The 15,487-nt window shown below is 48.6% G+C and overlaps 1 protein-coding gene and 1 long non-coding RNA gene across 2 annotated transcripts in view; one reads left to right on the top strand and one right to left on the bottom strand.

The window, feature by feature from the left end:
- RIN3 (Ras and Rab interactor 3) overlaps window positions 1-15,487 on the top strand; it is a 132,296-nt gene that overhangs the window by 100,506 nt on the left and 16,303 nt on the right. The window contains exon 8 of the mRNA XM_053269651.1: window positions 3,185-3,316. Within this exon, the coding sequence (XP_053125626.1) occupies window positions 3,185-3,316 (132 nt within the window). The remainder of the gene's footprint in view (window positions 1-3,184; window positions 3,317-15,487) is intronic.
- LOC128333743 (uncharacterized) lies at window positions 207-15,216 on the bottom strand. The gene is made up of 3 exons (XR_008311063.1): window positions 15,020-15,216; window positions 7,169-7,260; window positions 207-645 (listed from the first exon to the last, which is right to left on the bottom strand). It is a non-coding gene; the product is annotated as an uncharacterized LOC128333743 (long non-coding RNA).

The following is a 15,487-nucleotide window of genomic DNA, read 5'->3' as shown; positions in this document are numbered from 1 at the left end:
AGACAACCTAGTTAGCTTAAAGAAAATGGTTGTCTGAATTCATTCAGAACCTCTTGCCTCAAGCCACAGTGTGATGTGAGAGCCACTGTGGTGTAGTGGCTACAGCAGTGCACTATGACTGAGAGTACCCTAGTTCAGATCCCTACTCAGTCATAGAGCTCACTGGGTGACCTTGGGCCAGTTTCTCCCTGCTCCCCACCCCTCAGCCTAACCTGCACAGGCTTGTAGTGAGGAAAAAGAGGGACTATGTGCATTGCCCTACTCTTCCAGGGGGTGCAAATTTCAGTGGGCTAAAAGTCATTTGTGTCACCTGAAAATATGTCCCTGAGGGCTGTGTGAACCTCAGGGACATATTTTCAGTTTACATAGAGCTCTTTCGAGGGCAAGAAGGTCACTGAACTCCAATGCCCACAGCCTAGTGCTGTGTTAGCCGAGAACTTGATCAGTGCATTTCACAAAGCACTCGCACTTCGTTAGTCAGGATATCAGCCATTATCTTTTATTTTGGAGGAAACGTCATGCAGCTAATTGAATCTTAGTTTGGCAGTCCGCTGCCAGAGTAAACTTCTGTTTTCAGGTTCCTGCAGGGTGTTATTCTGCCCCAAGGAAGAATTCTGGTAAGTTCAGGTTGATTTGGCAGCAAGCCTTAGCAACAAACACAAAACATAAAGCTGTCATTATGCAACAAATAAATATTCTAGTCTATAAGGGCAACATAACTATGTCAGCAAGATTCCTCAGGGTATTATTTCTGGCCAGAAATAACATTTGTTTTCAATTTTTAAAAAATCAGATCTAAATTTGGCTGCCTTGAACTGCTTTATGATCAGCTCTTTTGCACTAATTTGATATTCAGGGCAGAATCCAGACTAAGTTAGTCATGATTAGTTGCTATTGAAATAAATGAGACAAGTTAGACATGACTAACTTGTCCTGTTAATTTCAATGGGACTTAGGCACGACTCTCTTATTCTGGTTCCTCCCCTCCTTTTTTAAAAAAATTAACAGAAACCAATATTGAATATTTTTAGTAAGATGAAATAACTAGTTTTCTTTAATGTCTTGGTGTAATGGACATAACTTATCATGATCCATCTTCCTTATTCCACGACACACTTCTTTCCTGCATGGTAACTGCATATAATGGCCCTCCTGAACTACTATTGGCATTGTCTGGGAACTCCCAGCAGTAACAGCTCTTCTTAACATACAAGAAATTGGTCCTCTTTTAAATGTCCAAAAGAGGTTTCTTTTCCCACTAATGAAGCCAGAGGGAGAATCTTGAAAGAATGGTTCCTGCCAGATCAATTTGCACATTAGTTCTCTTTCTCATCGGTTCAATTGCTATTTTTTAGTTGCTGTTTTTCCATCATGGAGTTCAAAGCAGCATCCACAGGGCTGTTGTCAGGCATTCTCCCATCCCGGCACTGGCAGTTATTGCTAGATTTATTTCCTACCCTGCTTCAAAGGAGCTCAGAACAGTATATATGATGTCCCCCACACACACTGTTCCCTCTAACAGGGATTCCCAGATTTTATTGACTAGAACTCCCAGCATTCCCAGCTGCAACAGCCTTTGTTTGGGGATTATGGGGGTTGTAGTCAACAACATCTGGGAATCCCTGTTAGAGGGAACACTGCCCCCGCGCACACACCATTTTTTCCCCTCACAACAACCCTGTGAAGAGAGAGGCTGGGAGACAAAGAATGGCCCAAAGTCACCCAATAAGCTTCATGGCTGACTCTGAGTCCAAGACTATGCCCATTACACCACACTGCCGCTCACTGGCTACTAAACCCTCACCTGCTTAGCTTCAGCAGAGTTGCTGCACTCTGTGCCTTCAAACCATGCTATGAGACTTTGAAAACGCAAATGCTACTGCGACTACCACTACTACGAATAGTTATATACCACTTTTCAACCAAAGTTCCCAAAGGGCTCACTACCTAAAAAGAAACATAAGATAGAAACCAGCAACAGCCACTAGAGGGATGCTGTGCTGGGGATGGATAGGGCCAGTTGCTCCCCCCCCCCCCGCTCAATAAAGAGAACCGCCACTTTTAAAAGGTGCTTCTTTGCTCAGTTAGCAGCAGGCGCGGGCCGTTAAGGTGCCTCGGGGGGGGGGGGCTTCTTTAAGTGTAAACGGAGCCAGTGCTCCGTGCCGCCCAGCAGCCCCTGCGGCGGGGAATCACCTCCGCCACTCACCTGGCTCCCATGGAGGCGAGCCCCCGCCAGCAGCCATGTGAGTGGCAGAGGCGATTCCCCGCCACGGGGGCTGCTGGGCGGCACAGAGCACCAGCTCCGTTTACACTTAAAGAAACCGCCCGCTGCCCCCCCGGAGGTGCGTTCACGGCCCACGCCTGGTTAGCAGGGGACACAGTTGCTCCAAGAAGGGCTGGTTGACAGGTGGACATGTAGGTAATACACACGAAGATGCAGCCTGGAGCTCTTGTGCGTTCTCTTCATTGGCCTCAAGTCAGATTTGCAGGTCTGAATCAGCCTTTGGAACACAAGGACATAGGAAGCTACAATACTGAGTCAGACCATTGGTCCATCTCGCTCAGTATCCAGACCTGCTCAACTTCGGCCCTCCTGCAGATGTTGGCCTACAACTCCCATAATCCCTGGCTGTTGACTAATGTGGCTGGGGATTATGGGAGTTGTAGTCCAAAAACATCTGGGAGGCCTAAGTTGAGCAGGCCTGGCATAGACTGGCAGCGGCTTGGCTTCTCCAAGGTTGCAGGCAGGAATCTCTCTCAGCCCTATCTTGGAGATGCCAGGGAGGGAACTTGAAACCTTCTGCTCCTCCCAGAGAGCCGCAGGAACATAGGAAGCTGCCATATACTGAGTCAGACCATTGGTCTATCTAGCTCAGTATTGTCTTCACAGACTGGCAGCAGAGTCTCCAAGGTTGCAAGCAGGAATTTCTCTCAGCTCTATCTTGGAGAAGCCAGGGAGGGAACTCGAAACCTTCTGCTCTTCCCAGAGCAGCTCCATCCCCTGTGGGGAATATCTTACAGTGCTCACACTTCTAGCCTCCCATTCATATGCAACATGGGTACGGGACCCTGCTTATCTAAGGGGACAAGTCATGCTTGTTACCACAAGGCCAGCTCTCCTCATCAAGACCAGCTCTCCTTTGGCTTGCTGGTTGTTAACTGAACGAGTCTCTCCTCGTTTCAGGGAAGCCTTATGGGGCAGATGACTTCCTCCCGGTGCTGATGTATGTCCTGGCCCGCAGCGACCTGACGGAGGTGCTTCTGAACGTGGAGTACATGATGGAGCTCATGGACCCTGCTCTGCAGCTGGGTGAAGGTAGGAGAGCACTCAGAGATATGGTTCCAGTGGGGGTGGGGGTGAAGCTCTGTTCAGCTATGATATTGCACATGCATACAGGGGTCTGTACACAGGTACACACATCTGTACACAATGAACATGGGTACGGGTCCCTCAAATGCAGGGTACTGATGGAAAGTGTTCTGCTGTTTCACTGAAATGATGGGACTGTTCTCACAACATGACCTGCTTGGGTAGGAAAGAGTTTACGCAAACAGCTCATATCTTCAGAGCCTCTGGGAGGCCCACTAACCAGCTGCTGCACATCCGCTACCTGGGCAAAAAGTGAGATAGGGGAGAAAACGAGTCTGCCTCGCCTCACTTTATGGTTGTCGGCAGCACCGTGACTCTCAAAAGGGCTTCTGGGAGCGGTGGTCATAGAGTGCTGTGGAAAGCACAGCCAGCGAGTGGAGTGCTGCTGCACTGTTGCAGGCTGCCTCTCCGCTGCCCAGGCAGTGCATTGTGGGATGTGGGAGGACGTCCTCCTCTCAATCCCACTTCAGGAGTCCATCACTGCGCCGGTTGTGTGGGTGAGCAAGTGGCAGAGCCCCAAAGAGGCTTGATCATCTGCGGGAAGGTTGGTAGGATCCTGCTTTTCCCCCCAGCTCCCTCCTGTTTGGCTGTGTGAATGACCTCTATTTCTTCTTCACTTTTGTTCCTTATTGGCTGCTGCAACATTTTGGTTTTGCTTTATTTTATTTTTGTTGTAAGCCACTTGTAGCACATTGGAACAGCAGAACACAAACTTTTAAAATAACAAAAACTGAGTTGGAACAATTCCAGGTTCTGTTGTGCTTGTACTATTGGAAAACATGAAGCAGCCTTTGAAACATGATGTTTACTTCATCTCTACTAAGGGCTCTGTGCCTCTGTCTGTGGCCAGCAAGCCACCTCAGCACTGCCAAAACTTCTGACCAGACAACCAAGCTGTCTTTCTTTTGCCGCATTCCAATTGTCAACCTTCTCTCCCCATTTTTGGTTTCTCCCGAGAGCTGCCTGAACCCCAACCCCAGCCACCACATTCTCTGACAAGACTGTGGACACGCATGTGCTCCCACAAGAGAGCTTGACCTCTGAGACTTGGCCAGAAGTGGCCACTGGAGGGCAGAGGGGGCACCAGATTCATAGGATGGGTGATGCTTTTATTGCTGCTCTTATCCTATTAAGTTGTCGTGTTTTACTTGATAACTCACAGCTGAATGTGTGAATGGGCTTCATGGGAAAGCATTGTGTCCAAGGTGATATGAAAGTTTTTCCAGGGGTGTTAGATCCACAATGGTTCATTCACATATGCAGGTCACCATTTGATACTTCCATCATCGTGCAAAGATGATGCACATGTGAACATGCCCTGTTTTGCTTCATACACATCTGTGTACTCATACTAGAAAGCAGTGTTCTAATTTTTTTCATCTGAGTGAGGAATTAGTTTTGTACTGGGCAGCAGTATCAAGGCAGTGTGTGTGCACGAGCATTCAGAGGGGGACCTTCCTGATTCATTCTGAGCGGGATCTAAAATTAACTGAGTGGATATCAAAAAACTTGTGAGAGTGTACACGTGTGCATGCCATAGAGAGAACACTGATAGAAAGTATTATTATTATTATTATTATTATTATTATTATTATTATTATTATTATTATACATTCTGTACACTCCCCAGTCGACGGTGGTAATCCACCTACTGTACAACTTCTAAAGCAGCCCCAAGAGTGTAGCAATGGGGTTGCTGCAGAATGCCTAGAAAGCACTTCCTGCAGCACTGTTTCCAATGCAAGGAGCATTGTGCAGCTGCCCAGAAATGTTTTAAAGGCAGTGGCAGCCCAGTGATTGGTGATGCCCCAGGTGAAGCCTGGCTTTGGCATCTCCCACCCCTTTGCCTGCACAGGCAGACGCCTCCCATTGGAAGGATGTCTCCCATTGGGTGGGTGGGCACCATCGCCCGGAAACTTGCTCTCCTCATCACTTCTGCTCGCCGCTAGGCAGCTAGCCTGCTGCAGCGCATTATAATGACATTGCTGCACAACACAGCAGCACAATTATAGTGCGCTGCTGACTGCCCAATGGCAAGTGGAGTTGGCGAGGACAGCAAGTGGGTGTCTGGATGAGCAACAGGGATGGAGAGTGCCCACTCAGTTGCCACCCTGCCCACACCAATAATGGGAGGTGTGTGCGCTGACCCATAAGGGCAGTGTTGTCCATGTGGGTGGCATGTGACTCAGGCCATCAGCACCCCGCTTCGTTTGGCACCCTAGGCACCTGCCTAGTTCATCTAGTGGATGGGACAGCCTTGTTTAAAGGCATTGCTCTACAGCCCTGTCACTACACTGTCAGGGCTGCCTTTGAAGTTGCGCAGCTTGTCAGCAACCCTGGTGAGTCCCTGTTTTTGATGGGGGACTGTGCAGAATGTAGCCCAGTATTAGCAGCAGTAGTAGTGGCTAACATAAAGAGCAAGGATACACCGGTGCAGAGATAGAGCATCCTGGACTTCCCAGCTAACTGCATTGGTGCAGCGGGAAAGTGGCAGTGTTTGATGCCAGGAAACCCTCCCTTTGCCACCCAAAAATATGTCCCCAAGGGTTGTGAAGCCTTTTGGGACATTTTGGGGGGTGCCATAGAGGGCTTCCTGGGGAAGGGGATAGCATTAAAAAATGTCACATCCCCATTGCAACGAGACAGTTAGTTGGGAGGTTTTCTTAGGCTGCTGTCTCACTACGCGAGTGCGTCCTTGCCCTGTATGGCAACCAGTATTTCTAAACCACTTTTCAACATATGTCCACAAGTCAACGTACAAGATAAAAATACAAACTTATGCAATAAATCCAAGGTCATACTGAGGATGCTGGGAGTTGTAGTCTAACAACATCTGGGGGTTTGAGGGCCCCTGCTTTAAGAAGCTCTCTGTTGCATACACTGGGATCCACTTCCAATTTAATATTCCATCTAGTTTGGCCAGGTCTGATTAGTTGACTTATTAGATTTTAAACCCCACCTTCCATCTATGGTGGAACTTAAGGCAGTAGATATGGGGTTCCCAGATGTTCTCCCATCCAGGACTGACCAGATCTGGAGCCATTCAGATCTAGAGGACTAACCAGATCTAGAGCCAGACTGACCAGTTCTAGAGCTTCAGCAAGAAGTCCGCGGCTTCATTTACCTGCAGGCCAATGCCTCTGATGTTAGTTGTGAAGATGGGCCAACATCAAGCCCCTTCATACCACCTTGTAGCAGCGACATCGTAACAGTACTGATCTGCTAATGCACATTTTTACTCTCAAGTATGTGTATGTTTAAACCTGATTTCTTCAAAACCAGTTTTATATCTGGAAGGTGGGGTTTTTTAAAAAATTGAGAACATCTCTGAAGAACAAGGATTCCAGCAGTGCCTCAAATATTAGACTGATAAAACATGATGTTTCTTTTGTGACTTGGCACTAGGAATCCCCCAGCGGGTTTGTGCAACAAATTGGCCCCACTTGATAATGTTGCTACCTAGGCAATAAATACCTAGTGATGGCCCAAGGGGGCAGAACTGCATGCATCTGAAAAGGGAGAGGTCCCCCTGAAGGAGCAGGGAAATCTGCAAACAACAAGGAGTCCAGTAAAGGATAACAGAGTGGTTATGGCAGAAGGTTTTGTGTGTAGACTAAAGCCCTTTAACACATGCATGAAGTTGTGTTCATGCTCTATCTGGCAACTCTATCTCAGTTGCCAAATAGAGAAGAAACATCATTAACAGTGGGGCCAAAGGACCATTAAATACAGGAGAGGATCTAGGGTCTGGAGCATTTCTGTGGAAAGCACAGAACTATGAAAGAGACACACACTGACCTGCTTTGAATGGCCACTGTGCTTCTCTTGTATACACAGAAATCTTCATTTATATATTTATCATGTTTCTGTACCGCCCGATACAAACATCTCTAGGCGGTGTACAAATTTGAAAAACTCAGCAAATTGTATAAAACAGACAAAATTACCAAAATTAATAAAACAAGATCACAGATAAAAAGACATTAAATTTGAAATTTTTTCAGTTAAAAGCCTGAGAAAACAGGTATGTCTTGAGAGTCTTCCTGAAAACAAACAGAGAAGGGGATGCTCTTATTTCAACAGGGAGCTTATTCCAAAGCCTTGGGGCAGCCACAGAGAAGGCCCAGTCCTGAGTTGCCACCAAACAAGCTGGTGGCAACTGTAATCGGACCTCTCCAGATGATCTTAATAGGCGGCAGGGTTCATGACAAAGAAGGGGCTCTCTTAAATATCCTGGACCCAAGCCATTAAGGGCTTTATAGGTAATAACCAGCAGTTTGTATTTCACTTGGAAACATATCAGCAGCCAGTAGAGTTCTTTCAAAACCAGTGTTATATAGTCCCTTCGTTTTGTCCCTGAGACCAATCTGGCTGCTGCGTTCTGTACTGTGTTCAGACAAAGGCAGTCCCATGTAGAGTGCATTTCAGTAGTCAAGCCTGGAGGCTACCAGCATATGCACCACTGTTTTAAGGTCATTTACCTCCAGAAATGGCCGTAGCTGATGTATGAGCTGAAGCTGATAAAAAGCACTCCTGGCCACTGTCTCAACCTGAGAAACCAGGGAGAGTTTGGGGTCCAGGAGCACTCCCAAGCTACATACCTGATCTCTTAGGGGGAGTATAACCCCATCCAGAACAGGCAGATCTAATCCATCTCTCGGGTCCTGACCTCCCACAGTCAATACCTCTGTCTTATTTGCATAGAAATCCTGAAAACCTTGGGCTAAACTACACATTACATTAAACACTTAGGATGATCTGGATGGGAGACGCATGGGAGGGATTGGGATTGAGTGAGAATCCTAAATGGGGTGTGCCAAAACCCCATCCTGTGAGAAGGATGTGTATGTGTGTAATAAGCTAAAGCAGGAGTTATCAGGCAAGGTTCCCCAGATGTTAGACCTGTGTTCTCTCTAATTTTGTTCCTCTGTGTGCGGAATGAGTTTTGTTCTGGGCGGCAGTATCAAAGCAGTGTGTGCGCTCGTGCATTCAGAATGGGGCCTTCCTGATTCAACCTGAGCGGGATCTAAAATTAACTGAGCGGACATCAGAAAACGTGTGAGTGTGTGCATATGTGCACGCCTTAGAGGGAACAGTGTGTTGGACTACAATGCCCATTATCCCCAGACACAATGGCCTTTGGCCATTATGGCTAGGGATGAAGTTGTAGTCCAAGTACATCTGGGGGCCCAAGTCCAAGAATCCTGAGCGAAGGGAAAGTGAAATGCTAATTAGAATGACAGGATTTTAGTTGGAAGAGAACTTGGAGGTCTTCACCCTCTGCTTAGTGCAGGAATCTGCTATAGCATCCCTGACAGATGACTCTCCACCCTCTGTCTGAAAACTTCCAGCGAAGGAGAGACTACAATTTCATGAGGCAGACTGTTCCTCTGGTGAACAGCTCTTACTGTTTGGAAATTTCTCCTAATGTCCAGCTTAAATCTGTTTCTGGGTTCTAGTTCTGCCTTTGGAAGGAAAAGAGAACGGAGCATTGGTGTTCACTTACCGTGAAGGCTCCTTCTGGTTGATGTTGCCAGGGACACCTCTGGGTTATCCTTTCCCACTAGCTCCAAGGCAGGACAGATTCGATTGGTTGTAGAAATTTCAGCCACGCCTCCTTGGTGCTAGGAGGATAACCCCTCCCAGTTCTTGCTGTCCGAGAGAAATACTGGTACACACCAAAGACGGACTGGACAATAAATAAACATGTGAAAAACAACCAGACTGGAGCAGCACACAGGGTTCTTGGGCTAGAGGCAAAGAGCGGATCGGTATACCCTGCGAACCCCGGAGGGAGGCCTGAGAAGGGACTCTCCACGGGAGGAGGCCAGGAGCGCCAAACTGGGTGGGTCGAGGTGTCCCTGGCAACATCAACCAGAAGGAGCCTTCACGGTAAGTGAACACCAATGCTCCGTTCTCGGTTGAACTGTTGCCAGGGACACCTCTGGGACATACCACAGCTTGTCCAACGCAGAGGGCGGGTGCGCTCCGGCCTACTCCCGAGGGAGAACCTGCTGAAGCACCCTTCTTCCAAAGGACGCCTGAATATCGGCGTAGGATTCGATCTTGTAGTGCTTAGTAAACGTAGAGGGATTGGCCCAAGTGGCGGCTCTGCAAATGTCCTGGATTGGGGCATTAGTTGAAAAGGCGGCTGAGGTGGCGGCCGCCCTGGTAGAGTGCGCCGAGATGCCTGAAGGCTGGGGTAAGCGAAGTGTCTCATACGCCAGCGAGATACACGCCCTTATCCATCGTGCGATAGTAGGTGCTGATACGGGCGAGCCCATTGATCTCGGGTGGAAGGAGACGAACATTTGGTCCGTATTTCTGAATGAGGCGGTGCGGGCGATATATTTCTTGAGGCAGCGCCGGACATCCAGGTTATGCCAGAGTTTTTCCTTCTCGTGGACCGGGCGCGGGCAAAAAGAAGGGAGGAAAACATCTTGAGACTGATGGAAAATTGGGGCAAAATGAAGGTAGGAACCCATCTTGCGATGGGTGGAAGGGGGACACCACCTTTGGCCTCATGAAGGGGTCTGGAATGAGCCTGATGGCCTCTTTCTGAAATATACAATGTGACTTGTTTTACAGACAGCACCTGCAGCACCGAGAAGAGCCTTGCTGAAGTGATGGCCACCAAAAAGGCCAATTTAAACTGTAAGATCCTGATCAGAATAGCTGCCAAAGGCTCCAAGGAGTGAGCTTGCAATGCCTTGAGGACAGTATGTAGTTCCCAAGAGGGTAACGTATGCACTGTTGGAGGTGACATCAGCGAGGCACCTCAAAGAAACTACGCTGGTGAGGATGTGACTGAGACATTTTGTCTTTTCTACTGAGAGCAACTCCATCAAAGGCAATGCCTGCCGTTGCAGGGTATTCGGACATAGTCCCTTCTTGAACCCTTCTTGTAAGAAGAGCAGGAGATGATATAACTTAGCCGTGCCCTTCGGAACGGAGTTGCGAGACATCCAGCGAAGGAGTGCTCCCAATGTATATTGATAAATTCTCTCTGTCGATGGACTTTACGACGCCAGCATAGTGCTGAGAACTCCCTCCGAGTAGCCATGTTGGCTCAGGACTCGGCACTCAGTTTCCAAACGATGAGCCGAAACCAACATGGATCCGGGTGTAAAACTGGACCCTGATGGAGCAGGTCCGGGGTCTGAGGCAACTCCCAAGGTGGCTCCACCGCCAGATGGAGGAGCTCTGGAAACCAGGGTCTCCTGGGCCAGAATGGTGCCACTAAGAGTACTCTTGCTCGAAGACACATCCATTGCAGGACTCTGGCCAACAGAGGTGTCAGAGGATACGTATAAAGGAAAGCGTCTGGCCATAGACTGGATAGGGCATCCACTGCCATCGCCTCCCTGCATGGAAATCTAGGCATAAACGCTGGGGATTGTGCATTCTTCGGAGTCATGAAGAGGTCTACCTCGGGCATGCCCATCTTCTCTGTTATCTGGGTTAAAACTGATGGATTTAGAGCCCATTCCCCCAGTTGGATGTCAGCCCAGCTTAACCAGTCTGCAAACAGGTTCAGCTCTCCCTTGATGTGGTGTGCCATCAGGGAAGGAAGGTTGCTCTCTGCCCAAGACAGCAGAAGGACAGCCTCCTGGTGAGATGACCTGGACCCCCATTGCTTGTTTACATATGCCTTTGCCGTCGTATTGTCGGTCTTTACAAATACTTCAGTGCCTTGGATGATCTCCTGGAATGCTAGTAGCGCTAGGCAAATTGCATGGAGTTCCCTCCAATTTATGTTGTGAGAACGCTCCTCCGTGTTCCATAGCTGCTGCGCCAACTGGTTGAGGCAGTGGGCTCCCCAGCCCCTGTCAACTTGGGTCTGTTGTTCTGATGAACATCTGTGGGTCCAAGAAGGTCTTTTCCCAATTCAGGTTGTTGGAGTTGATCCACCAGCGGAGAGAGTGACGCAGGTCTGGTGGCAACTTTATAAGCAGTCTACACTTCCTTACGATTGCCTTCTGGTGGGGTAGGAGAAACCACTGGAGGTCGTGCAGATGAATTCAAGCCCACGGAACTGAGTCTGGTGCGGCCACCATCAAGCTCAGCAGTCTTGACAAGGAAGCCAGAGGAACTCTTGGATTCACTAGGACCAGGTGAACCTCTGTCTGGATAGTCTGTAACCTGTCTGGTGGAAGCAAGAGGCGGTCCACTAAGGTAACTATGATTACCCACAAATGGCGCAGCCTGTGGCATGGCGTCAATTGACTCTTTTCTCCATTTATGATGAAACCATGGTTCGAGTGTTGCGATAGTTAAGGACCAAGTCCTGTTCTGCCTCTGGGAGAGATCTCGCCTGCAGCAACAATTGACTATCCCTTTCTGACAGAGTTGCGCCACCAGTGGTGCCAACAACTTTGTGGAGACATGAGGGGCTGCTGTATTGAAAATGCCTTCCAGCATATCTAAACCGAAGGTACTGCCTGCTTTCCGGGTGTATAGGAAGATGCAGGCAGGCCTCCCTTATATCTATGGACGCGAGCACATCCAGATGAAAGAGTGCCTCTGAAACTGCTCTTAGAGTTTCCATCTGGAAATGAGTTCTGTGGACCCATCTGTTCAAAAAAATTTAAGTCTAAAACAGCTCTCCTTGAACCGTCCCTTTTTGGGACGGTAAATAGGATAGAGGTGTTTTGTTTTGCTGTTTTGGTTTAACTCCCTCTCCCTCCTGTGCCAGAGGCACTGGCTCCACTGCCCTGATGTCCAGGAGGAGTTGGATTGCCTAGACTATCGGCAAATGCTTTGAGAATGCTTTTGACCTTAGAGTGGGGATAAAGCAGCAGGGGGAGAGGAGTGAAACTCTATCCTGTAGCTGTGATGGATCAGCTGCAGAACCCAGTTGTCTGAGGTTAATCTTCCCAGGCTGGGGCGAGGTGAGACAAATGCCCTCCAAGCCTGAAATGCTTCAAGTCATTGTAGTGGCTTTTGCTGCTTTGACTGAGCAGCTTGCTGTTTGTAGGTACCAAACCCTCTAAAGGGTGCTCTCTGAGGATTCCAAGATCCCCTCTGGAATTTTGTATCTCTGTCCTGGCCCCTGAAGGGCCGGAAGCTATGAAAGGACCGATTGTATTGGAAGGGCCTTTTAAAAGGCTGTTTATCAGTCTTTTTATTGGTTGAAGGCATTGTCATTCACTTATCAGACGATTCTACAAGAATGTCTTGTAGGGCAGACTCACCAAAAAGCTTCTTGCTGTCGTAAGAGACGGTAGCAAGGTTTAGCCTAGAGGTAGAACCAACCTGTCCAATTTTGAGCCACAAGTGGCGTCTGCCAACAAATGATGAAACCGCCTCTTGCGCTGAGAATCTAATCGTATCAAGAGTGGCATCGGCTATAAGGGCCTGCGCCTTCTGGATCTTGAATAGTTGCTGTCACATCTTAACTGGGTCCCCTGGAGGATCACTCAGAAGATTGACCACCAATAATAAGGAGTCACGGGCTGCCCTGGATGCTGCCGCTGTTGCACGGACCACCAGGCGCACGGTTTCATGACACGATTAAATGACAGCTAGACCTTCTGGTCAGCTATGTCTTTTAGAGAAAACTCACCCTCTCGAGATGCCAAGGAATCCGACACCAATTGCGAAATCGGGGCATCCGCATTTGGTGTCCTCAACATATCTGTAGTGGTTTGCTGAAAAGAATAAAGTTTGTTAGCCATGCACACAGCCTTGCAGCTGGAAGCTGGTGTCAACCATTCCTGTTTGACTACATCCACAAACAACTCTGGCATGGGCATCAGCCTGTCCTTGGGGTGTGCTCTAGGAAAGACCAAGTCCCCTTTGGCACAAGAGTCAAAACTCTGCCCAGCCTCAGTCCCATTGTTTTAATAATTCTGAACATCAGTGGGCTGAAGTCCTCTGCCACAAAGAGGTGCTGTGACACTGAGGCATCACCAGTGTCCCCCCCTCCAGACCATTGGGTCCGGATCAAAACCTCCTCCTGCATTAATTGGGTCTTCAGGGTCAGAAGGCAGATTAGGCCTCTCTGAGTCTGCAATGACTTTTTTTGGGGGGGGGAGGTGCAAGTAAACCCCTAGGGCCCCCAGAGTCTGATCAGAAGCATCAGAGGAATGGTCCCGTGCCACCTTGCCAGACAACTTGTCCAGCAAACTATGCTTAAGCTTGCTTTTGGCCTTCTTGGGAGAAGGACTGACAAACTCGCTAGGTGAGGAGCTCACACTGGGTGATTTATGCCTTCTCCCCTTTGTGGATCTCTCACTCCTCTTAGGGGGCCTAACCTGGTAGATGGTGCCAATGATTGCATTGCGAAACCATGCCAGCTACTCAGGTGGCAGCACAGACTTAGGTAAAACAGCAGAGTTAGAACTGGAGGGTTCTTTAGGCCCAGTCTCTGCAGCAGACTCCCCCTGCTGGCCAAACAACATAGTCACAGTCTTAGGCTTTTCCCGCCCTTTTAGAGACTGTCTCCCTTTTACATTACCGGCTCCTTCAGGTAAAATGGAGGGATTCTTCGCAACCGTCGCCATCTTAGGAACAGAAGATGCCTGTGATGGCCTCGCTGCCCTGCCGGTCAGGTTGCTAGCCAGCTCGCCAATCCGCCTAATCTCTTCTGAGGTTGGTGGGGCGTTGGCAATAGGGAGCCTCCCAAAGCGCTCTTCACAGCCACTTCAAGCTGCCTGCAGCAGCGTGGCGCGCCGGGCCGCAGTAGAGCGAGTCTCGCAGCCCGAAGGCGGGATACTCGATGCGGCCCCTTCGACAATCGGGACGGGCGGCTCGAGAGCGGCCATCACCGACGCGGTAAAATTACGCCCTTCCAGGGGGGACTCCGTGGCCCATAGATGAGAGACGGCCGATCACGGACTGTCAACTCACTGCTGGCGAATTTTTCAGGAGGTTTTCGGGAGGTCGGAAAAGCGGCCTTGCTATGCAGGGCCTGCAGCAGCCTGCGCCAATGGGGCCTACAAACGGCCCTGAAGCCTCCCAGGCTGAAAACATTCAAACTCTTCCCCTTGTTGGAGAAATTGCTCTGTCCCTCTCTGACTGGCTCCAAGCAACGGAGAGGAAAGAGGAGATGAGGGGGGAGAGAAGTGGGGGGAGGGGGGGAGAAACAGACGAAAGAAGGGTGGTTTTCTTTCTTTTCTTTTCTTTTCAGATAATAGCAAGTAATAAAGATCAGGGACAGAAAAAAAAAGGATTTGGAGAACAGAATACTGTAGTTAGAGAAGTAATATCAGCAGAAAAGAGAGAGAGCTAGAAAAATGCTGCCATGGAGCTTGCTGAGGACAGAAAAAACTGAGAGGGGTTATCCTCCTAGCACCAAGGAGGCGTGGCTGAAATTTCTACAACCAATCGAATCTGTCCTGCCTTGGAGCTAGTGGGAAAGGATAACCCAGAGGTGACCCTGGCAACAGTTCAACCGAGAACAGGTCTACTCCAATGAGACAGTCCTTCAGATACTTGAAGGTGACTGCCATATCTTCCCTTGGTCTTCTCTTCTCCAGATTAAAGATCTGTTACTCTGTTTTATATCTGTTGTTTTAAATTGTGTGCACTTCCTAGAGATATACATATCAGGACATATATAAACTAGATAGATAGACAGACAGAAAATAAAAATGCCCCGTTCTTTCAAACATTCCTCACAGGATTTGGTTTCCACATCCCACTCACCATTTGTGCTGTCCTCCTCTGAACCCATTCTAAATTATCAGTGTCCTCCTCAAAATCCCGAGAACTGAACACAGTATTCCAAGTAAGGTCTGACCAGCTTAGAATAGAGTAGAACTATAGAATTAGCAGTGGGGCTTGGCGCTTTTTCTGCTACAGACTCCTCAACATGAGGCAGTACAGACTCTGTAAAACTCATGTCTTTAATCTATGTATATTACAACGATGCCATCTGCTGGCCACTGTAAGTAACTTCAGTGTTTTGATTTCCACTTCCTCAAATCCTGTGAATTAGATGCCAATCGCCATGTGGAGGTTTCCAGACTTTGTAAGGCTTTATTTAGAGATGTCGGTTCCACAAAACAGGGGAAAGGAATGCATCATTATACCTGGTATTTAGCACAGTAGCTGTATAGATCAGAATAATCTCCCCTTCATCCACTCCCATCTTCATTCTGTATTTCCCCTGTG

The sequence above is a fragment of the Hemicordylus capensis genome, chromosome 1 (assembly GCF_027244095.1).
Source record: "Hemicordylus capensis ecotype Gifberg chromosome 1, rHemCap1.1.pri, whole genome shotgun sequence".
Classification (NCBI taxonomy): Eukaryota; Metazoa; Chordata; class Lepidosauria; order Squamata; family Cordylidae; genus Hemicordylus; species Hemicordylus capensis.
Note: the sequence above shows the minus strand (reverse complement) of the source record. Positions and strands in the feature narration are given on the sequence as shown.